Source organism: Calliphora vicina, chromosome 3 (assembly GCF_958450345.1).
Source record: "Calliphora vicina chromosome 3, idCalVici1.1, whole genome shotgun sequence".
In the NCBI taxonomy this organism is placed as follows: domain Eukaryota; kingdom Metazoa; phylum Arthropoda; class Insecta; order Diptera; family Calliphoridae; genus Calliphora; species Calliphora vicina.
In genome coordinates, this window is record NC_088782.1 from 44,453,442 (window position 1) to 44,478,515 (window position 25,074).

At 31.6% G+C, this 25,074-nt stretch overlaps 3 protein-coding genes across 5 annotated transcripts in view; 1 reads left to right on the plus strand and 2 right to left on the minus strand.

The window, feature by feature from the left end:
- Fhos (Formin homology 2 domain containing) overlaps positions 1 to 25,074 on the minus strand; it is a 220,134-nt gene that overhangs the window by 17,706 nt on the left and 177,354 nt on the right. The window contains exons 7-15 of the mRNA XM_065505007.1: positions 23,056 to 23,240; positions 22,364 to 22,587; positions 19,463 to 19,684; positions 19,143 to 19,399; positions 18,024 to 18,173; positions 17,569 to 17,721; positions 16,363 to 17,379; positions 12,641 to 12,845; positions 28 to 460 (exon numbers count right to left, since the gene is read on the minus strand). Coding sequence (XP_065361079.1) covers positions 28 to 460; positions 12,641 to 12,845; positions 16,363 to 17,379; positions 17,569 to 17,721; positions 18,024 to 18,173; positions 19,143 to 19,399; positions 19,463 to 19,684; positions 22,364 to 22,587; positions 23,056 to 23,240 — 2,846 coding nt within the window. The remainder of the gene's footprint in view (positions 1 to 27; positions 461 to 12,640; positions 12,846 to 16,362; positions 17,380 to 17,568; positions 17,722 to 18,023; positions 18,174 to 19,142; positions 19,400 to 19,462; positions 19,685 to 22,363; positions 22,588 to 23,055; positions 23,241 to 25,074) is intronic.
- Positions 1,521 to 2,049, minus strand: LOC135954773 (acyl-CoA-binding protein-like). Its single transcript, XM_065505003.1, has 2 exons — positions 1,947 to 2,049; positions 1,521 to 1,876 (listed from the first exon to the last, which is right to left on the minus strand). Exons 1-2 carry the CDS (start codon positions 1,950 to 1,952, stop codon positions 1,631 to 1,633), a joined length of 252 nt encoding a protein of 83 aa, XP_065361075.1. The 5' UTR covers positions 1,953 to 2,049; the 3' UTR covers positions 1,521 to 1,630.
- LOC135954774 (acyl-CoA-binding protein-like) lies at positions 8,904 to 12,619 on the plus strand. Of its 3 annotated transcripts, none has more exons than XM_065505004.1 (2): positions 8,904 to 8,994; positions 9,059 to 9,374. In XM_065505004.1, the coding sequence occupies exons 1-2, from the start codon at positions 8,989 to 8,991 to the stop codon at positions 9,302 to 9,304; spliced, it is 252 nt and encodes an 83-aa protein (XP_065361076.1). In that variant the 5' UTR covers positions 8,904 to 8,988; the 3' UTR covers positions 9,305 to 9,374. The 3 variants fall into 3 exon arrangements, with proteins under 3 accessions (XP_065361076.1, XP_065361077.1, XP_065361078.1); XM_065505005.1 differs by lacking the exon at positions 9,059 to 9,374 and adding an exon at positions 12,307 to 12,619 and having other exon boundaries at positions 8,989 to 8,994; XM_065505006.1 differs by lacking the exons at positions 8,904 to 8,994; positions 9,059 to 9,374 and adding exons at positions 12,177 to 12,238; positions 12,307 to 12,619.

The following is a 25,074-nucleotide window of genomic DNA, read 5'->3' on the forward strand; positions in this document are numbered from 1 at the left end:
ATATAATTTCCCAGCTAAATACTTTACCGTCTTCTTATTTTTCTTTATAGTATTCATACTACTCATATCACCATTAACGGAACCATTCATTGAACTATTAAAACTATTGGTTAGACTGGCATTGCCATAGCCACTATAGCTGAACATGGGTGGTGGTATGAGGGCACCACTGCCATTACTGGTATTTGACATGGACATGGGCGGTGGGCACACTAAATGTGCAGGCATCATGGGTGGTGGTAGTGCTACACCGCCAATGGGTGGTGGCGGAGGTGGTATGCCACGCCCAAAGCCTCTTGGTGTTAGGATGTCCTTTTCATCTTCGGAATTCAGATCGGTAAAGTCAAGATCACACAAATTGAGAGGTCGTGACATGTTGCGCACCAATTCTTCCCATTGCAATTCGTTTTCGGATTTTTTAGGTTCGGGTTTTTTGATTTCCTGATCGACACTAGAGGATCTGGAAGGAATATTAATAAAAAAAAAACAAGTTTAAATAGGTTAATAAAATGTAAGGTAGGGGAAATAAAGTTTTTCTGGTAAATAAATTATTAAATCTAGAGATGAAAGTCTTTCTTAGTCTATGGAGCTTTAATCCTCTAACAAATTTAATTTGTTTGAGCAACAAAGCTGTTAAATTGATTATTATTGTCCGCAGATCCTATAACTGTCTAATTTGTATAGAAGGTTGACGATTCAGAAATCCAGTAAGGGCACTAAACGTTCAATATATATTGACCGCGATGCAGTATCGCGTTATTTATTGATGGATGGATCGCGATCCAAATAGCAGAATAACCTAATTTTGCGTGTTTCATTACAATGGATCGCGATCCAAATATCACAATATATATTGAACGTGTATCATTGCCCTAAGAGTATTGACATATACTAAAGAAGAACTCAATTCCATCGGAACAAACAATCGAAAATTTACGAAACTTTGCAAAAGCGAATAATTCTCGAACCAAAACTATCAAGAATGAAGGTTCTCGATAAGATAATTGTATTGAATTTTTAAAATAACGATTTTTTTGTTATAAAAACAAATCTCAATCGATATTGCTAACGATAAGTCATAGATATCGTTCTCGAACCTTCTGGAATAATTTTCTAAACGTTGGCGATAGCCATTCTCGAATGTTTTTTGTTATAAGAAACAAATCTCAATCGATAATGCTACTGATTTGTCATAAGAAACAAATCTCAATCGATAATGCTACTGATTTGTCATCGTTCTCGAGTCTTCGAGAATTAAGGTGAATATTTTTCAAATCGTTTGCGATAGTCATTCTCGAATGTTCTAATGTTTTGGTCTGGTTGGATTGTCCAATAACTTCTTTGTATTAAAAACTTTAATTTGTCTGATTTTGATTGATTAGGGAAATTTTACATTCATTTATAATCAAAACTAATAGAAAACATTTCCTTAATTCCAGTACTTTACGATTGAGGAACTCTACTCTCTGAAATATTAAGCTTTTCTTTAAAAAATATTCGTTACTTATTCTAAAAATCCATTTAGTTTTAACAATAATCATTAAATTTATTAATTTAATTTAACAATAATTTATTTTACATTATAAAAAGAGGGAGATGGATCAATTGTGACAAGAACTTCTAAAACGCCTTAAGCATATAGAGGAGCATATTTTTCGTAAGCAGCAATATAGGCAGCCTTGGCAGCATCTTGGCTCATGCCTTTGTTGGCATTCCAGGCAGTCCATTTGGCAGAGCCCTTCAAGTCAACAGCACTGGGCTTTTGGACATTGCAATCACCAGCGGTGACCTGTTTGAAGAGACCATAGAATTCCAAGAAGACATCATTGGGGGGAGTCTTGGTGAAAGACTTGGCTTTTTCACAGGCGGTGGCGAACTTTAATTTATAAACAATAACAATTAAAATAAACGATCCTTTAAAAATCCCTAATTTTTTTAATACTTACATCCATTTTTATAAATTGAGATGTTACTTAGTTTAGTTCAACAAAAGTACTATGTTTAATTTCAAATTGATTTGCTAATTTATAGCAAAATTTTAGAAAGTTCAATAATTTTCAGTTAAATATTACGATTATGACTTAATATGGTTTTAAATAATCTTTATTATTTAATAGATTAAGTTAAAAGTACCCCCTGATAGTTAAATATATAAAGATATAAATTAGAGATAATAAAATAAATTGATAAAAAGGTTAAACTGCATTTCAGCGGGAAATGGGGTTCGTTTATATTTTGCTAAATTGATATAAAATGTTTGTTGTTAAATTTAAATTGATCTATAAAAAATATCAATACGAGTATTATGTTAAGATAAGATTTTTTATTTCAACATTACTATCGCGAAATATGTGTGAGACTGCTTGGGGATTTACTGAAATAAGACTACTAAAAAATAAGATTTTAACTTAGTTCGAAATTAATCTAGAATACTGCTTTTCAAAGTGTAGTTTTTGAATACATATTTTATTAAGTTAACCGTATCAAATCAGGCTCTTAGGTTAAATTTATTACGAACTTAATATGATTTTGACCAGTTCACTTTTTGAAATGTATTTAAAACTTTCTCGATTATTTTATAAAATATGTACAGATATTTTAAGCAATGACAATAAATTAGATATAAGGGTAGTAAAAATAACGCAACTAAACGAACAAAGAAAAATTAAATTTCCTCAACTTTGAGAATAAGTTAAAAATTGCTCGCATTTATAGCATTTATCGGGAATCTCAGATATTGTCAATGATAATAATACTTTAATTAAATGATTAGATAACTAGATGTATGCGGATTTTGTGGATTCTTGCACCGATTTAGACTTATTTGAATTACTTGACCAGATGTTCGAATACGATTGTGACCATATAAAAATAATAAGTAAAATATAATATAAAAAGTTGACCCAATTGTAGATGAACCTTTTTTACTCCGAAAAAAGTAACTCCCACATATGTTTTTATACCCTTTACCATGAGTGGCAAGGAAATATATATATGTTTGTCATTCCGTTTGTAATTTCTACATTTTTCATTTGCGACCCCACAAATTTATAAAATATATTCTGGATCGTTATAGATAGCGAAGTCGATATAGCTATGTCCGTCTGTATGTTGAAATCAACTTTCCGTAGCCCGCGAATAACTTACATACATGATTCATATATCAGTATATCGGGAATTCTTCCGGCTCGGCTGCTATTTAAAATCGACAAAATCGGCCGGGAAAGCCTCGAATATGGATATCTAATGATAGATATTTTAAAGTTCATTGCAACGATGTATATAAAGCTATAATAGTAAGTTGGACCTACTACAATGGGTCAAAATCGGAAAAAAAAATTTTAACCCGAATTTTTTTTCATCAAAAATTATTTTTCAAAAAAAAAAATTTGGAAAAAACTTTTTTTAAAAAAAAATTAAAAAACAATTTCGAAAAGAAAAAATTTAAAAAAAACTATTTTATAAAAAAAAATTTAAATTTGGTTTTTTAAGTATAACTTGGGGAAGGGTATCTAAGATTCGGCAAAGCCGAATATAGCTTTCTTACTTGTTTTAACCAGAGATCGAAAATAACTCGTTCATATACCAAAAAACCCAAATTGTGATTTATATTTTTGTGATAAAAATAAATCACTGAAAATAACAGTTATAATATGATTTTTATTTAAATGGTTTGGTATGACCTCCATTCGTTTTAGTTGTTTTTTAATGGTTTGTGTGAGATAAACAATTTATTTGTTCTTGTTCTTAATAACTGTTACTTTCTCTTTTATTTACATACAATAACATATTGTTAGTAAAAAATTATGGAAATAATATGATAAGTATGAAGTAATGAAGTCTGAGTAACAGAAATGAGGGTTTTTTTTGTTTAAATTGTTATTAATCTTTTGATAAATTTTATATATTTAAGCGTTGATTTGCATAAAATGCATTTTTTCGATTTATTTTTCATGTTCGCAAATAAAAGTCGCAAGCTGAAAAAAATAAATTATAAAAAAATATTTTACGACATTATGACAATACGACAGACCGTTTTAGAATATAGTTGATATATTGTATGTAGGTTATTTGGGGTTTCGGAAAGTTAGCAGATAATTAGGTCAAAAAGGTAAAATGTTTCACCACTTTCTTAACGTTTCTCTTGCATATTGCAAAATTCTATTTCAGCAGAATCTATATAGACATGTTCAGTACAGATAGGCTAATGAGCTCAAATATTTTATTGCTGATACAATGCTAGCAGAACGAATATTATTTGGATTCCAAACAAAAATTTCGGTTTCCATCGCTGATTTATACTCGATGAAATTTGCACTAATATTCAATGACTACTGTAGAAGCCTTATATAAGGAAGATCAGGAGACAATACCTTTTCGATTAGAAGCATGTCAGGAAGAGCTATCAAGAAGGAATATAAGGTCCTTCCATTTGTTCATCACAGAATCTGATAGGTTTAGCATGCAGACTTAGGTAACAAAATTGAAGGCTCACAGAAACCACTATAAACTTCTTAATGAAATAGTTTACGGAAGATATAGTGATTACAACAAAGTTAATTTACATTCAAATTTATTTGTGTTAAATTTTTTCGATCTCACTCCTCATTAAAGCTACATCTTTCGAATTGGCCGTCATTTATTCACTTTGTTTTACGGAATATTCCAAGTGTGAAGGATAAATTTGATTTTGGTTAAAAAGAAATGAATCAACAGTCGTACGATGACGAAACACAGTATCTGCCGAAAACATCGCCGCTATCCGTGAGAGTTTGCAGGAGAATCCGAGGCAGTCGCGCACAAGAATTTGGCCTTTCGCAGACTTTTACTTTGTGACGTGGGTCCACCCTTACAAAATTCAACTGTCCCAGGAGCTGAAGGTGAACGACCATAGACAATGACTTGTGTTCGCTGAATCTGTACGAGCGATTTGAGGTCATGGTCATCTCACAGGGAGGTAATGTAAACTGGCCACCGATATCGCGTTAGATTTTTTCTTGTGGGGTTTCTCTTGGGGTAGTCGTAGGTCTATGCGAATAAACCACAAACCACAGCGACCCTCAAAGCCAACATTACACATAACATCGGTCAAATTCAGCATGATTTATGCGCCAGAGTCATGGAAAATTGGACATTTTGGATGCGCTCTACCCAGCTAAGCCGCGACGGACATCTGCACTTCTTTAAATCAGGTTAAAATTCGGTATAAATAATCCTAATATTGTATATATACAAATCGCCGCACTAAATTTTATGAAAATCTGCCCTTAATTGGTCATAGGTCCCATATAAGCATCACTTACGAAAAACACATTCACCTACATAAAAATCTTATAAATATTGACATCGAACCAAAATTGTATTCGAAAATCATACTATTTATCGGTTTTTGTGACACGAGCAGTTGTCCATAATTTGCAGTAGCTCCCATATGACAATCACCCACATCGCGCATAAATATCGATAATTTATTTCAACTGTGCAACGATCTTACTAATGGGTATATAAGGTCCATTTTCGGAAAATACATTATCCTCTATAAATGTGGGGAACCAAAAATAAATGTTTTTTATAGAAAACGCACAACAATCGGTGCCCGTATCATATGAGTTAAAAAAATAATGGAATCAGTTTTAACTTTTACGAATTTCTTGAAAATTTTATTTTACCGGTCAAGGTTTTCGAAATCCTAGGAACGTCTATGAGTAAAATACCTATGAATTTACACTTTCTTCTTTAAATTAACATTAATCAAACGATTTCGAGTGTATAATTGCATACATAAGTTTCTACTATATAAATATATCAATAACTCGTAAACATTTATTTCAATGTATCTACATTTTCGTACTTTTTGATAACTTTGTAGAAATAATGATGACAATATTTTTATTACTTAATTTTTGTTTTTGCCCACTAAATTACCACATACAAATTAGTAAGTTTAAACACTTGCATTGTACATATAAATATTGAAAAGATGATAAGCCCCAACTGGGCACATGTCTTTAGGCTAAAAGTCGTTATTGGAACTACCGCCTTCTGCAGAGATAAGAGAATTGGTAACCGGTTTATTAAATGCCGGTATGTAATATATACAAACAAGTGAGTATACGTGTATATTTACTTTAGATTTGGGTTTTGATAAGATTTTGATTAGACTAATTGGAAGCAATTAAATGACAGTAGTTGATAAATTTTAATTTTTTTTTTCAAATAAGAAAAAAATTAAAAGAAGAAGAAAGACAGTGAGTTTTACAAGACAATTTTCAAGAAAATGGCTAATGATTGTTCCGAATAAAACCGACAGAAAATTAAAGTCAATTAAAATTCTCAAGAAAAAATTTTATATATAAAACAAGTAAGAGAGCTAATTTGGCTGTGCCGAATCTTATATACCCTTCACCAAATTATACTTGAAAATAATTTTTTTTAAATATTTTTAGGTAAACAAAATTTAATTTTTTTTTAAATTGTTTTTCACAATTTTTTTTTTTTTGAAAATGTTTTTCAAAAAATTCGGGTCAAAAAATATTTTTCCCGATTTTGACCCATTGTAGGTCCAACTTACTATAGCCTTATCTACATCGTTGCAATAGACTTTGAAATATCTATCATTAGATATCCACATTGTCTATATTAATGACTTAGTAATCCATATATAGATCAAAAATAGGTCAAAAATCGAGGTCGTCCCGGTTTTTTGCTCATATCTCCGTTATTTATGGACGGATTTTGCTGATTTTAAATAGCATGTCGAAAGCATGTCGCACAGAATTATTGAAGATTTGGATCCCGAAGATATCTGGGGTCTTCAGAAAATTAATTTCAACTAACAGACGGACAGACAGACAGACAGACAGACAGACAGACAGACAGACAGACAGACAGACAGACGGGCATGGCTTAATCGACTCCGCTATCTATAAGGATCCAGAATATATATACTTTATAGGGTCGGAAATGAAAAATGTAGAAATTACAAACGGAATGACAAACTCCTGGTTTTTTTCCTCATATCTCAGCCATTTGTTGACCGATTTTCCTGATTTTAACAGACAGACAGACAGACAGACGGGCATGGCTTAATCGACTCCGCTATCTATAAGGATCCAGAATATATATACTTTATAGGGTCGGAAATGAAAAATGTAGAAATTACAAACGGAATGACAAACTCCTGGTTTTTTTCCTCATATCTCAGCCATTTGTTGACCGATTTTCCTGATTTTAAATAGGAAACTTCTCGAAAACATGTCTGACAGAATTATTGAAAATTTGGATTCCGAAGATATCTGGGGTCTTCAGAAAATTGATTTCAACAGACAGACAGACGGACATGACTTAATCGACTCCGCTATCTATAAGGATCCAGAATATATATACTTTATAGGATCGGAAAATTATATTGTGGAAATTAGAAATGGAATGACAAACTATATATACCCTTCTCACGAAGGTGAAGGGTATAAAAATTTAAAAAATAAAAATCAAAAAATTTTATTTTACAAAAAAGAAAAGAAATAAATTTTGTTTACCTAAAAATATTTAAAATTTTTGTTTTGAAGTATAATTTGGTGAAGGGTATATAAGATTCGGCACAGCCGAATATACCCTTCTCTCGAACAGTATTTTCTTGAACAGAAATACAGGCCTGACACAAATTATATTCGGAATAGTTTAATTCCAAAGTTATTATTCCGATCGATTTTTTAGCTTCTTTACATTCCGTTAGATTTTGTTAATTCCCAAAGATTTATTAATTCTGGTTTTATGATTTTATTTCACAACATTTTATATGTAAAACAGAGACCGAAAATAACGGGTTCACTTTGATTTCAATGGTGAATTCTCATTCGCAGTCATTTAAAAATAATTTTTTGTGATATATCACTGAGAGAGTGATTTATTCGAGAACATTTTAGGTTTGGGGTTGTGAGAAACAGAAGAGAAACAAACACAAATAATCTGGATGAGTGATTTATAATTTTTTTTCGTAAAGGTCAGCTTGTGACTTTTATTTGCGAACATGAAAAATAAATGGCAAAAATGCATTTGATGCAAATCAACGCTTAAATATATAAAATTTATTAAAAGATTAATAACAATTTAAAAAAAATCTCATTTCTGTTACTCAGACTTCATTACTTCATACTTATTATATTATTTCCATAATTTGTTAAAAATTACTAATAATATGTTATTGTATGTAAATAAAAGAGAAAGTGACAGTTATTAAGAACAAGAACAAATTAATTGTTTATCTCACACCAAACCATTAAAAACAAACAAGACGAATAAAGGTCATACCAAACCATTTAAGTAAAAATCATTTTATAACTGTTATTTTCAGTGATTTATTTTTATCACAAAAATATAAATCACAATTTGGGTTTTTTGGTATATGGACGAGTTATTTTCGATCTCTGATGTAAAAGCAAAGAATAAGTGCTGGTTCAAGTTTACTTGTAGATGAAAGAGGAGATGAGATTTGAAAGATTTCCCTCTTTTTCTTCCTCTCTCTCTTCCAGAAACTCAAGACATACTCAAGTAAACTTGACGTGTGTGAACCAGCACTATCAGGAAGAAAAGGCTCTCTCTTTATAGTGATTACATCAGTAGTTTTGAAGAATTCTTAATAGATCGTTAGGAATAAATCATAAAGCATTACAATTTTAAGGTATAATTGCGGAAATACAAACATATTCTGTTCATGTAATTATCTAAAGCCAATTTCGTTTTAGGCACCAGAATAACCCAACATAAAAATCAAATTTATTAACTTTGTATTAAATGTTATGATTTATTGAGTTACAATAAATCAAATAGATAATCAGGTGATAAGATTTAACTTTAATACCAGCAAATATTGTAGCTTCTAGAATTACTGCAACTATAAAACTCAAGAAAATCACTGTTATAGACACAGTTCAAAATTGGATTACAATTGTAAAGACCAAAGAAATAACTCAAGAATTTTTAAACAAAATGGATGTAAGTATCCTATAAAATATATAAATCTTATATGTATTTAATTGAAATATGTCATTCCTTTTAGTTCAACACTGCCTGCGAAAAAGCTAAAGCCTTCACCAAGAAACCCACTAATGAAGAATTTTTGGAATTCTACGGTCTCTACAAACAAGCCACTGCAGGAGACTGCAATATTGCCAAGCCCGGTGTAACCGATTTAACTGCCAAAGCTAAATACGATGCCTGGGTAAGACATCAGGGCATGTCTCCAGATGCCGCCAAGCAGGCGTATATTGCTGTCTATCAGAAATATGCTCCCAAATATGCTTAAATTTGTGAATTTTGTTTGTGGAAATCAAATTTTAATAAATTGTTTATAAAAAATAATAAATAAATAAAAAAGTGCAGGTGTTTCATTGATAAGAAATTATCTTGCATTTAAATAAACTGCTAATATAATCTAAAGGGAGAAATATTGGCAAAGTCCATAAAGGTTTTTAGGTCTGCTACTATTAAAAGAAGTAAATTTTATTAATTTAATCGCTTGTTAGCTTAAAATTTATTAAAGCAGTTTGATGTATCGATTCTTTGATAAAATTTGTTAAATGAAATTAATCATTTGGTCAGCTCAAAATTTCGCTTGTCCAAATACAAATTTCACAACTGATCACTTGGTCCGCTCAATTAACAATTTTGAAAACAAGAATTCATAGTTTGGACAGCTCAAAATGTTCTAATTACTTCAGCATTTCTTAAAGCAAATTGATTTGGTCAAAACTTCCGAAATTGATCTCCTGTTCGAGTAAAGTTTCCTAAAGGAAATTGACATTTTGTAATCAAAATTTACTAAAACAAATTGATCCTAAACGAAATTGTTTGTATTGGATGTATGACTTAAAAATGCGGGATTTACAATAGATGGCGTATCTTTTGAATGCGGTTTTTGTTTGTTAATAATTTAAATGTCATTTTGAAGGGTACATATCTGTCATTTATTCTCACTTACTTATTGAACATTATAGTGTAAACAAAAAAGTTTTTTCTTGCTTCGAATATTTTGAATTTTGTACCAACAAAACGTTATAAGCGGGAAGTTTTGCTTTACTTCTTTAATTTGAAAAATGTGCCCTTCAAGCACACCAATTTCTCACCAAAGTTTTTGGTGAATGTTTTTCATCGCGCGATAGATATTTTGTGAGGTTTAGAAGTGGTGATTTTGATCACCCAGGCCAGCCAAAAAAGTTTTAAGACCAAAATTGGAGGCATTACTCCATGAAAATTGTTGTCAAACTCAACAAGAACTTGCAAGATCATTACGAGCTACTCAAGCAACTACTTCAAAACGTTAACGAATATTAGTATTCATCCAAAATCAGGGAAATTTAATATCATACGAATTGAACCCGAGAGACCTTGAAAGACGATTTTGCATGTAAGAAATCATGCTAGAAAATCTTATTTGCAACGAATCATTACTTGCCATGAAAAATGCAAACATTACGATAACCCGAAGAGTAAGAGATCGCAAGTGAAGCCCGACCAACCAGCCGAAGCGACAACAAAGCCAAATATCCATGGCGCTAAGGTAATTTTCTGTATTTTGGAGGGAGGTAAAGGGAGCTATCTCTTGTAAGCTGCTGAAGTCTGACAAGGCCATCACAAGGAACCTGTACCGAACGCAACTGATTCGTTTGAAGCGGCCAGATATGAAACCCTAATATTCCATCATGACAACGCTGGGTCACATGTTGCAATACCTGTTAAAAAGCATTTATAATGAAGTGGTGGGGAAGTTTTGTTTCATTCTCTTTTGTTAGTCCAGACCGTGTCCCGTCCGACTACTATTTGTTTTGATCGATGCAGAATGCTCTCTTTGTGATACGCTACACTTTGGAACAGAGTATCCGATATTGGCTTGATTCGTTCTTGGCCTCAAAAGATGAGCAGTTCTTTTGGCTCGGAATCCAAATGTTGCCAGAAAGATGGGAAAATGTCAAAGCTAACAATGGCCAATACTTTGAATAGATTTATATTGCACAAATGTTTCAAAATAAAAACTAAACATTTGAAAAAATCACACAGTTTTAAGTAATACACTCAATAAAATTAGCTAAAGAAACATTTTCGTTCAAAATATCTTTAAAAGGGAGTTTCTCTTGCCATTGATCGTTTGTTTGATTCAAATATCGAAAAGAAAATATATCTTTTGTTTGATCAAAATTTACTACAGATAATTATGACTGACTGTATACTTTAAATTTACTAAAAGAAATTTATCGCTTGATCAGTACAAAATTTCTAAAGGGATAATCGATCGATGGTTTGATCATAATTTCATAAAACAAATTAATTTTGAGAATGTTTTTCATCAAAATTTACTTAAAGAAATTAATTAATTTTTTGATTCAAATTTCCTTAAGGAATTGATCACTTTTTTAATCAAAATTTAATAAAGAAAATCTATCACTTTTTGGAAAAAAATATTGTAAAAAAATTGATCAAAATATCCGGAAGGAAATTGATGTTTTGTTTGATTTTCAACAAAGTTTCCTAAACAAGATTAAAAAAATAGAAATTGGTCTCTTGTTATTGATCGTTTGTTTGATCAAAATATCCGGAAGGAAATTGATGTTTTGTTTGATCATAATCATCTAATGAAAATTATGATTTTAATGGTTTTAATTTCCTAAAAGAAATTGATCTCTTGGCCAGTACAAAATATCCTGAAGAAAATTGAACATTTATCACCCCAAAATGTTGTACAGAGAATCGATCTTTTGTATGATAACAATTTCGGAAACAAGAAACTGATCGCTTGTCAAATAAAAAATTAAAATATTAAAATAATCTTCAGCTCTCTAAAATCTACAAATGGAATGAATTCTTATGACGGAAACTCTTATTTTTTATTAATCACTTTTATCGCTCATTGCTAACGATCGAAATTTGAATGAATTTGCAGTAACAAATGATTTTATCAAAATTTAAAAGGGAAATAAAAAAAAGCTTATCACTAAAAGGTTAAATGATCATAAAAACATACTCCCTGATAAACTTAAAAAGTAAAAAAAACTAATATCGAAAAAGTATATAAATTCAATTGAATTAATTGCTCAACATTCATTAACACTTCAGTGTAAAGATCAATAGGTAAGTTAAATTAAAGAAATCAATTATTAAAGAAAACAAATTAACTTAGCTAAATTTTCTTTTAACTTTTCATAAAATTATTTGGGAACCTTTTCTAACTCAGAAAAAAATGGATGTAAGTTTTTTAAAATAAACAAGAATTTATAAACTAAATTCTTAATAAAAAATAATTTTTCATTATAGTTCGCCACCGCTACCCAAAAAGCCAAGTCTTTCACCAAGACTCCCCCAGATAATGTATTCTTGGAGTTCTATGGTCTCTACAAACAAGCCACCGCTGGCGATTGCAACTGTGACAAACCCGGTGTTTTGGATTTAAAGAACAAGGCCAAATGGGAAGCCTGGAACAGCCACAAGGGCATGAGCCAAGATGCTGCCAAGGCTGCTTACATTGCTGCCTATGAAAAGTATGCTGCTCAATACGCTTAATTTTTGTATTTAATTGATCAAATGGACTGATAAATGTGATAAATAAAAACAACAATTTTGAAAACTACTTAAATTTTTATTTACTCACCTTGACATTTCGCCTTTACTTTTGCTTTTCGCCAGGCCCTCTTTAGCTTTCGATATTAAACCCGACATATCGCCAACAATACGGTTTTGTAATTTATCATCCTGTGTAGGACTGGTGGGTAAATTACACAATTTCTGGGTTAAATCTTTAACAGTGTGATCACGTTTCAGCTGCAGTAAGAGTTTTTTATCCTCATTATCGGATTCTGGTTAGATAATTTGTGAAAAATATAGATATTAGTTGAAAAGTATAATAAAAATATATAGACAATTTCAGCAAGAGAGCAGAGTGTTAAAAAAAACATATATTTAGATGGTGATCATTAATTAATTGCATTGTAAAGCCGCAATATTGTTAAAAAAAAAACATGAAAATGAATGAATTTATTTATTTAAATTTTTTTGCATTAGGAGACAAAGTTACAATTGCAAAGACAAAGAGATGTTAGATAATTTCTAAAAGATGTTTTAAGCTGGCGATCAGTTTCCGATCAATTTCCTATGCAATTTTTTTAACCTGGCCAAAACTTTCTATTGAAATCTGTTTGCTTATGTAGCTCAAATTTTCGTATGATCGATTGTCTATTTCGTATAGACATACTGATCATACGAGAATTTACTATAGGAATAGAATATTTGTAGTTGACGATCAGTTTCCTATATGAAATTTTCAGATGATCAAACGATCAATTTCTTATATGAAATATTTAGCTGGACAAACTTCGTGTATATATCACAAATTTTCTGATGAGATGACTGACTGATTATTTATCTCATAATTGTATATAAAATCTAACTAATCCAATCCAAATCTATAAATGTAAAAAAAAATTAAATCCAAGAGACTGTATATAAGTTTCTCCTGTTATCTGGACGTAATATAAACATATTGCTCAAAAAAAGTAAGAGAGCTATACATATTCGTCTGCGACAAAATTTTAATCATTTTCGTTGAAAACATTTTTTGACAAAAAAATGTTTTGGTGAAAAAAATTGTTGCGTGCTAGAAAATGGTTCTGAAAAAAAATTGGAAGAAAACATTTGTTTTGTAAAAAAAATTCGAGGAAAAATATTTTTTACCGATTTTAACCCGTTGTCAGTCCGAATTTATATGGCGTTATAGACGACGCACAGTGGTATAGAAAAATAAGAGGGAAATAAATCTGTAACTTCTAACATGTTAGTCCGGTTCGAATGGAATTTCACATGCGCAAAGAGGAAGTGTTCTCGAGTTTAAGTTTTGAATTTGGACTATAGGGGCGCGGCCATATATGTATTTGAGTTTAAAATAAGTAACAGAGCTATATTCGGCTGTACCGAATCTTATATACCCTTCACCAAATTATACTTCAAAATACAAATTTTAAATATTTTTAGGTAAACAAAATTTTTTTTTCCAAAGTTGCTTTTTTTCATTTTTTGGATAACAAATTTTTTCGAATTTTTTTCTTAAATTTGAATTTTTTTTTTTAAAAAATTTAAAAAAAAAATTTTGGGTTTTTAAATTTTTTTTTTGGGTGAAAAAAAAATCGGTTTAAATTTTTTTTTCGATTTTGACCCATTGTAGGTCCAAGTTACTACGTCGTTGCAAAGGTCTTTGAAATATCTATCCACATTGTCTATATTAATGACTTAGTAATCCAGATATATGTATGTAGGTCAAAATTAGGTAAAAAATCAAGGTAGTCCTAGTTTTTTCCTCATATCTCAGCCATTTGTGGACCGATTTTGCTGATTTTAAATAGCAAAATTCTCGAAAGCATGTCTGACAGAATTACTGAAGATTTAAATCCCGAAGATATCTGGGGTCTTCAGAAAATTGATTTCAACAGACAGACAGACGGACATGGCTTAATCGACTCCGCTTTCTATATGGAAATGAAAAATGTAGAAATTACAAACGGAATGACAAACTTATATATACCCTTCTCACGAAGGTGAAGGGTATAAAAAGAGGGAAATAAATCTGTAACTTCTGTTAGTCCGGTTTGAATGGAATTTCACATGCGCAAAGTGGAAGTGTTGTCGAGTTTAAGTTTTGAATTTGGATGATATGGGTGCGGCCAGGGTCCCCAAATTAGAATTGAATTTCTTCGTTTGTGTTCCGATTTCAAAAAGAATATATTGAATCTCCTCGTCGAGTACTACAAAAAACCTCGTCGTAGCTATCAATTATCTCTTATAGCTAAGGAGATATTCGCATTTGAAAATTAAATTATCAACATTTATACCCAACCTACTCCAGGTACAAATATATCCCGATTTTCCCTTTATTGGACTAACAACAACTGTGTGTGTCTAATACAACAAGAATTATTTGAAAATAATGACTTAGTTCAAATTTATATGCATTTGAATTTAAAAAATTTAGATTTTTCGCAATTTCTTTTCTTTTTAAGTTATCTAAAAAATTTCTCAGAAGATGTATAAGGTATTTATACTTCTCAAAAAGCTAACTAAAGATTAAATATTTTAAATGAATAAAAAATTTAAAACTTTTGATACCGAGGGGACCAAGTCTATCCAAAAAAACGCCTATATTTTATGTAAAATTAAACTTTAGGGCAAAAATTCTCAAATTGCATAGTCGATATCAGAATATAGTAACCAATTTTAGATGGCCCAATATGTTCTTAATTATTTTGCAAAGGGTTCCGATAACCCCGACCCTGGTAGGAATATTATATCCAAAAAAATCCCATTTTTTAAATTTTCAAAACTTTTTTTTTGTTAAAAACTATTTAGAATGAAGTGGTTGGGATATTTTGCCACACCCGTTTTATATTCCAGACCGTGCTCCGTCCGACTACTATTTGTTTCGATCGAAGCAGAACGCTCACTCTGGGATACGCTTCAATTTGGAACAGAGTATCCGAAATTGGCTTGATTCGTTTTTTGGCTCGGAATCCATATTTTGCCAGAAAGATGGAAAAATATCATAGATAACAATGGCCAATATTTTGAGTAAATTTATATTGAACAAAAGTTTCAAAATAAAAGCTGAACATTTGAAAAAATCTTGCATTTTTCAGTCATATACATAGAAGGATCCTGAATATAAATACTTTGGAGATTCACAAATGAATATTATCGAAATTACAAACGAAATGACTAACTTATAATACCTTACCAGTCATGTGAAAATGAAGAGTATAAAAAGGAGCGGTTTTTAACACTTTCACGACCATAAGACAAATTTTTGAACAATTTTTGCACACAAAACAAAAAAATATATGCTGTAACCGAACTTGTTTCAATCTAAACACATTAATAAGAGGCACGTTTACGAACTAATTAAAATTAAAATGGAACCCATAAGTTTTTCGTTATTTAGTTATTCTATAATTTTGTGTTGGGACATCGGTGTCCCCGTGGTCCTCAAACGGTTAAATGTCAATTGAATGACTAGTTCGATCGACTAAGAAACCAATATTAAATCCATTACCAACTCAAATATGGTCCTGAATTGGAGATGTTAGAAACATCCGCATAAAATACACAAATAATATGTTAGTTAAATACAAAAATTTCCTATTAAAAATAATCATAATTAGCTGGCTCATAATATCGTACAGGAAATTGATCCTTCAACATTTGACCCTGAGAAAAAATGGGAGTAAGAGAGACAAATAGAAGTTTTAAAAGAGTTTTGAAAAACATTGTCTTTGTCTTTGCAATTGTAATTTTTATACTAACTCCACACTAAACTTTGTAAGAACTTACCATTAATTTGTAATAGATCAACAGGAGAAGGATCACTGTTGCTGTTAAGATTTATATTATTAGTAGTATTTACCGCGTTATTGGCTTGATTGGAATTTGGAATATTATTATTAGTGGAAGTAGTAGTATTTTGATTGTAGCTCTGGTAATAATAAGGTGGTGGTGGTGGAGGCGGAGGCATACGCATATTAATATTCGCATAACCCCATAAATCTGGTGGTGGTGGTGGCGGAGGTGGAGGCGGTGGTGCCACTGATGTTGTGGTCATTAAAGTGTTATTATAGGCATTTTGTACAGGATATGAAACCGGTGGTGACATAACGCGCTGAGGTGTTGAAGGTGTGCTACATGTTGTTGTTGTTGTAAAATTATCCTCCATTGATGCTGTTGTTTGATGGGCGGCCACTTTCAGGGGCGAGTTGTGGGGTGTAGAGGTTTGTGGTGTATATTCATAGCTAGCCGCTGTAGAAGGATTAGTAGTAGTTGCAGTAGAAGTTGTAGTAGAATTTAAGGGTTTCTTTGGACTTGAATTTAAGGAGGACAAATTGTGTTTTATTGGCGATGTTGTGGTGGTGGTGGTGGTGGGTGGTGACTGTATTGATTGTTGGTGTTGCTGATTCTTTGGTGTACTATTATTGATTTGATTGTAGTAGGTGTTCAAACGATTTGCATCATTTTCGAATTTCTTATAATTTACAACATTATCACAGTGATTTTGATGCACTACTGCTTCCAGATTATTGGCTTCACCCGTGGTATTGTGACGCTGTATATTCTTCTTGAGGCCATTAATGACCGTGGCATTACGTTCCATGAACAGATTTTTCTTATTGTAAAATTCTGCTGCTGGAGAGGTGACTGCTGGGGCGTTCGCATGATGATGATGGTTGTGTTGAAGATGTTGTAGTTTATTTGTATTGGATTTATCAAAGGAATTGTTGATAATTGAGATGGTGTTGGTGCCCAATAATTGTTTCGTAGGACTCAATAGATTGATGTGATTGTTGTTGTGGTTATGTGTTGTTGTTGTATTGGAATTGGAATTGGTGATGATGTTGTGGTGGTGATGATTGTTGGTTATAAGAGCATTGTTATTGTTAGTAGCATTTGCATTGGCAGTTGCATTGACAATGACATTTAAATTGGCATTAACATTAGAATGATTGATACTATTATTATTATTGATTTGATAAGAATGCTTTAAATTATTATTATTATTGTTGTGGTTGTTGTTGGTGGTATTGGTGATATGATTGCTGTTATTATTGTAGTTGCAATTATTCTCATTTATGATATTTAATGATTCTGGAGGACTGTCGCCATTTTTCAATGTCACTGGTATGGCGGTAACAAGTTGTCCTTTACACGAGGGCAATTATTTTTTTTAAAGCATTCACATGATATTTCCATTAAACGAGCCAATACATTTGTGAAATGATTTAGAATTAGGTAAACAACAACAAAAAACGGAAACGAAAACAAAACAAAAAAGAAAGAGAAATGAAGTGTGATTACACATGGATGATAAATGGCGGTAGGAAGAAAACGGGGTTAAATTATGTTGATTCTTATTTATAGTTTTTTTAGACAAACAATATTAGAATGAATTCTTAAATTTACAACACTTTAAAGTTATGCTATTTCAGGGAGTGAAAACTTACCGATATTGCCTCTGTTGTCTTCCGTAGTCATAAAACCATTGGCAGCCACAGCTGCAGCAACTTCCTGTTGCTCTTTAAGGAAACTTCGGTGTCTCTCGGCTCGTTCGCGACGACGTCTGAGGCCGGGGGTAACACCAGCACCATCACGAGCTAGAAAGGAGAAAAAGTTTTTAAGTTAAATTTAACAGATTAGCCTTCATAATACAATCGCTGAACTTTTCTAAAACTGCTCTAAGTTTTAAAAAATTTAAGAGTCAAAAGCCAACTTATTTAACGATTCAAAATCTCAATATATTTAAAAAAGTAAGAAAGTATGGTCTGTCAAGCCCGACCATATAATACCCTACACTAAGTAAAAGAGCAAAACCATTTTCCTTTTAAAATTTCAATAATTTATATTTTTGAGTGATTTTCGGAAGTGGGCCTTATATGGGGGCTATGAGCAATTATGGACCGATCATCATGAAATTAGGTCGTGTGATTTAAGTCTATATGAAAGATTACTATGTTGAATTTTGTGAGTATACCAAAATTTTTAAGCGATTTATGCACGTTAAAGTGATTTTCGGAAGCGGGTCTATATGGGAGCTATGACTAATTATGGACCGATCGTAACAAAATTTGGTGACATGAATTTGGTATATATAAAACTTATTTGGAGCACAATTTGTGGAGATACATTTATAAATTAAACATTTATGACCGATAAAGTCCAATTTCGGAAGGACATTTGTATGGGGGCTAAGTGAAATAATGATAACCGATTTCAGCCAGTTTCAATAGGCTTGGTCCTTGGGCCAAAAAATAATATGTACCAAATTTGATCGAAATATCTTCAAAATTGCGACCTGTACTCTGCGCACAAGGTTTACTTGGACAGCCAGCGGACGGACGGACGGACATCGTTTAATCGACTCAGAAAGTGATTCTAAGTCGGTCGGTATACTTTAAGGTGGGTGTTAGACTAATATTTTTGGGCGTTACAAAGATCTGCACAAACGCATAATACCCTCCCCACTATGGTGGTATATACCTATCAGAATCAGAAAATTAACAAAAACCAACTTGTCTCAATAGATAAACATAGCTGGGAACTCCTGGAAATTTATTTTCACTCACGTTTCTTTTCCGCAAATACACCACCACTGAATTCCGCCGAATTCGTTGAACTCGAACTATCCTCATCCAAGGCCGGTTGGGTGGGTGTTAAACGCATGTGGGTTGGTAAGACTTTATTAATACTACCCGGACTAGTGCCCGTGCTGTGACGTCTTGATTTTCTGCGTTCAGCCGTATCGGTAGAACTGCGAAAACGTTGAGTCTTACGTAAAGTGTTGTCGGGCAGTCGGGTACCATCCGATTCACCGTCTTCAAATCTGTAAGGGAAATGGGACATTGTTATTAGTATTACGAAATTATGAAGAGATTCAAAAACTTACTTCAATACTGCTTCATAAAGTTGCAATTGATTTAACAAGTCCATATCCGTTCCCGGCTTGGACATATAATGTTGTATCACAGATTCCATACCTTGTTGTTCCAACAAATCACTTTCATCGTAAAAACTATCCTGATCATTGAGACCCTCTAGAGTTTTGTTGATTAGGGAAGCAGCATAAATTACCAATTCAGCATCGGCATTATCGTAGTCTTTTAGAAGTCTGAAATTTAGGGGAATGAATTAAATCAAATTAAAAATTGGTTTCTAATAACGCAAAATTAAACAAAAGCGCAGTAAAGTTGAGTAAAGTTTAATTATTCTTTGATTAAGTTGTAAAATTGCATTGTTAGCTTAAGCACAAAAAACTTGGCCTGTCCTATGACTTCTGTAGAAGCTGAAAGAATGAAGAGGAGAATAAGACCATTTTTTGTATCTTTTATGTCACTGCTCGGCATTAGGAGATCTATGCATTAGGTTTCTATAACATCATTCCTTCAATAGTCTTTCTGAACTCTCAGACATGAAGTTACAATGCATCAACGCCTTTATTAGGAAATGCTATTGGCTACTCACGCCAGACACGGAAATCTCTTCGGGGTGACCTAGTATCCGTCAAATGACTGGAGTACACTAATCTCCTTATTTCTCCTAATCTGACTTCTTATTTTATATTTCTTCTACACCTTTACTCTATCTGACATTCCTCATATCTTTTCATCTCTATCCATTTGCTTGATCATGCTTGGGCATACTTTCCACTAGTTTCCATTCCTCAGTAAGAACTCTTTTCAACTCCCGTTTAGAGGAAATGTGGTGTTGTACTTCATTATCGAGATAGCTCTAAAGATTCTCGATGGGGTTCAGGGCTCTGGGCAGGTGTCTCCATTATATGAGGACAATTGTACAACAACCACTACCTGACATTGTAAGCTTTATGCTTAGGGTCGTTATCCTGGTAGAAGTAGTAATTGTTTGTAGACTCAGTTTTTGCTTTGGTAAATTCCAGTTTTAGAATTTCTAAATACATTTTTTGGTCCATTATGCCTTCGATGAAATAAAGAGAACCTGTACCAGATGCCGAGAAAGATCACCAAACCATCACCGATCCACCACCATGATTTACAGTAGATTTAACATGTTTTGGTAAGAGTTCCTCATTAGCCTTTCGCCATACATATAGTTTTCCATCAGTGCCAAATGTGTTAAATTGACTCTCGTCTGTGAACAACACATTTTTCCAAAAAGAAAAATCCTTTGATTTTTGTAGTTTTACGAAATTGTCTTGGTTTGGGCGCACGCTTTCTTTCCCGTAGTGGGATCCTTTTTACACGATCTGACAATATTTCGCTCTTTAGCTTCATTGAATATTTTCATGTGTACTTTTTTGGTTTTATTTTTTATTTGTTTTGAAGTCCTGTATCGTTTTAAAATGTATTGGATAGTAGAATGGCTCCTTCCCAGAATTTAGGAAATTTCATGTAGAGATTTTCAATTAATATAAATGTGGATACTCAAATGTTTCACTAATTTCTTACCTTCTAACATAATTCCTTTGTTTAAATACCCAACCGATAGAGGACAATTTATCCAATAAACCCTCCATACATTGTTTTCATGTATCATTTTTTCTTTTATTCACTGCAGTGTACTGTATGTAGATTTTGTGAAATGAAAAATAATATTTTGACTGAATGATTTTGAATCGTATCGAGCAAATTTAGGAAACTTCAAAATGTTTCGATTTTGACAGAAGTTTTACGCTACAGAAGAGTTAGTACAAAGTAGGAGTAGCTTATAGTTTAAGAATGAATTGGAGTGAAGTGTTCAAGTGAATTAGATTTGAAGAATTCGTATATTCTTTAGCTCATTGTCTTCTTTATGTAAACAATTAGAATATAGCCAAATTGGTGTAAATTATGAATTCGACCCTTTGAACTAGGGCTAAAAATAAGCTAACTCTCTCCGAGACGAGGGATTTACCTCGCTATTGGCAGCCAACTGATTAGAGTCCAAAACCGAAAACCGGTCAACCGGTTTTTTCATCTTTGTAAACTCCACTGGTTTCGGTTTTTTTAACTTTTCGGGTTTTTGACAAACCGGTTTTTGTAAGACGGTTAACCGGTTTTAATGAAATATATTTTCTAAAGCTCATTAAAACATATTTATGAAAAACTTTGATACTATTTTTAAAAATATTGATTTATTTCATAGAAAATTATAGCATTTGACAATATTTCGTTAAAGATATAAAATAATTGCATTAAGATAGAGCCGTTAGAATTCAAAAATGCAAAATTTCCGAAGATTTAGTACACAAGTCCTATTATCGTCCATAAATAAAAATAAATTTTAAGGAGACCTTTTACATATTAAATAAAAATTTAATATAAACCTGTTTTTTTGAAGACAAAACCCGAAACCGTTTAACCGGTTTTTTTAAAAGACAACAATTAAACCCGGTTTTTTCAAAAACACACTTTTTCGGTTAAACCGGAAACCGGTTTTTTAAATTTGTCGGTTTTTTTGGACACTCTACCACTGATCAACAAGAAACCTTTATATTTATGGCCACACTGTCGTTTTTCTGGCAACACTATTATTCTACATTTCCCGGCCGCCTTAAGGTATGCTTTAATATTTTAATTAACAATTATACGTTACTAAATACTTTATCAATGAATTGTTTTCTTTTTTCAAAATATTTCATTCAAACTTATTACTCATGCAGATCATTAAATTTTGAAGTGTTTTAAGATTTCGCCGACAGCAACCATTTATAGATGCAAAAAAAAAAACAAAACAATAATAAAACTCATAAAAACTAATAATACGAAATTAGTATTATTTGTTAAACATACGAAATGCAAAATGAAAAAAAAAACAAAAGATAGCTACACACCTCATAATATTTGACCATGGCAATGTGCCTTGTTGTTTGTCCACCGCATGTATGGCACTAACCAAGACATGGCAATTTGATTCAGCATATTCCACAAATACCAACAACAATTTCAATGCAGTCTTAACCACTGAACGATAATTTGAGGCGATTAATGAGTAGAGCCACTGCATTGTGGGTTCATGTTTCATAACGCCATTCATGCCATCCACATAAAGCATCACCTGTGTATAAGAAATAATATAAAATATTTTTAGATACATTGTATAAATTATGAACAAACAAAAAAAGAAATTAAAATAAATGAATGTATCGAATTAAATAACAAATGTATATAATTATTAAATATTGCGAGTTTTTTGTTTTTTTTTTGTTTTTTGACTCTGCTTTAACATTTAACATCTAATTAATTATAATGATTGAAATTTGTATAAAGCAATGTTGTGTGAAGAAGATTAAATTGTTTAAAATTAAATGCATAATAGATGGGTTCAATGGTTTTTCTCTATGGAGAAGACTAAGAGCAGAAAATGTTTGCTAAACATCATAACACGCAATTGTTTTATAATGGATCGATAGATCATTGAAATTAAATTGAAAACAAAAAAAAAATAATAATAAATACATATTTAGTATTTTATAAACAGTGCATGAATAGAATATTTTTAATAGATAGCTGAGATACCACTTACCTGACCCAATGCACGCAATATATAATTTTGATAGTTTTGATCAGCACCATTACCAACACGCACCAAACAATTGAGTCCTCCTAATGCCACAAAGGCATGCACCAGATCTTTATCCTCTTGGAAGACTTGCTTAAGCGAAAATAAGGCACGTCTCAAGTCACTTCCTTCAGCAGACAAGAGTTTTTCTAAAGAAAAAATTATAGCAAACACAAAACGAATACCAAATGAGTTAAAGGAAATACTTAACAATAAAAAGAAATCATTTAAAAATTATAATATTTACTGACGGAATATTAAAATATATAACCCTCAAATTCATAAATTTAAATTTATAAATGGAGGTAAATATTTAGCACTTTTTTAAATTTGTATATTGTTTGTTTAATATTTTTTATTAACTCCCGCATTTTACAAAATTTTCTGATGCAATTGCAATTTTTTAAATCCTAGAACTGTCAAAAATTCCATATTAATCGTTTCATATGTTTCAAAATACATCATCATCATCATCCGTATTGCATTGAAACTTAATTAATCACATTTCAAAAGTGGGAAAAAGAACAATAACAAAAAGTTTTCAGCACAAAAAAATAAAATAAATAAAACTATTAAATCACACCAAAAATTATTCCGCATGAGATCATGCAATATTCATTTACTAGATTAAATATTTATATAGCGCAAATAAAAAAAAAGAAAACATGAAAAAACTGTTATAAAAATTATTAAAAAAAATTTTAAATTACTGTAAAATAATTTTGTTTATAAACAAACAGAAATAAACTGGGGAGAATTCTTAGAATTTCTGGTGGGATTTTTCTAAAAAAAAAACGTACAAAGGTACTGCTAAAATACGGGCTGTGCGATAGCGTTCCTAATTTTCGGACTTTTGCTAATAAAAAAATCAAGAAATTAAGAAATAATAAAAAAATCTGTTCATTCATCAGTAAAGTTTTTCGAATAAGCATAGCGATTTAAAACAAGTATACAATTGGTGGATTCACAAGGTCTTCTATCATGTCATATTGTCACAATGTCCTAATATTTCACGATTCGGCGGATTGGCTTAACCGACTCTTTGGCGTTCGGTGCCTTTTTAGAATTTTTTACTCAAACCGAAATTTTTTTTGTTTAAATTGGCCAAGTTTGGACAGTACTGGGGGTGGTATGTCAGCTTAAGTGAGCCAAATTTTTCTTTACAAGCTTTTGCATTAAGTTATCTTTCCGGATCATATACAAATTGTATATAGTCCCGAAGAAATTTCATTTTCTACAAAAGAAAAAATATATGGACTTTTTTGGGGAAAAACGTAAAAAATACGGCCCTTTTTACAACTTCCAACTTTGGGTGCGTATAACTTTTTATGGGGAAGAGATAACTGTTGGCAAGTTTTTGTATGTTATTTTATTTAGCTGATAGTTGATTGCTGATATTTTAAAAATAAATTTGGACCTTCCGTAGGCCCGCATAAAAAGCATAAAAAGATCGAGCAAAATTAAAAAAAATAAATCAATAAACCTGAATATCTCTTCAACTCATATAGATAACCTACACTTGTAATTGTATTTTTTGTAGATCTTCTCAAGGACTATTTATATTCAAAATTTCAGCTCATTCGGATCATAAATGGATTTTTGGCGAATTTTTAAAAAAATTTGAGACCCGAGTTGATGAACTTTGAGGGGCTACGCACTGGCCCCATTATCACTAGGAAGCTGAACAAACGTAAATCAACACGAAAATACTATTTATATCTCAAGAACTATTCATATTCAAAATTTCAGCTCATTCGGATCATAAATGGATTTTTGGCAATTTTTTTAATAAATTTGAGACCCGAGGTGACCAACTTTGAGGGGTTACGCACTGGCCCCCATTGGCCCAAGGAAGCTGAACAAACGTAAATCAACTCGAAAATACTATTTATATCTCAAGAACTATTTATATTCAAAATTTCAGCTCATTCGGATCATAAATGGATTTTTGCAGATTTTTTCAAAAAATTTGAGACCCGAGGT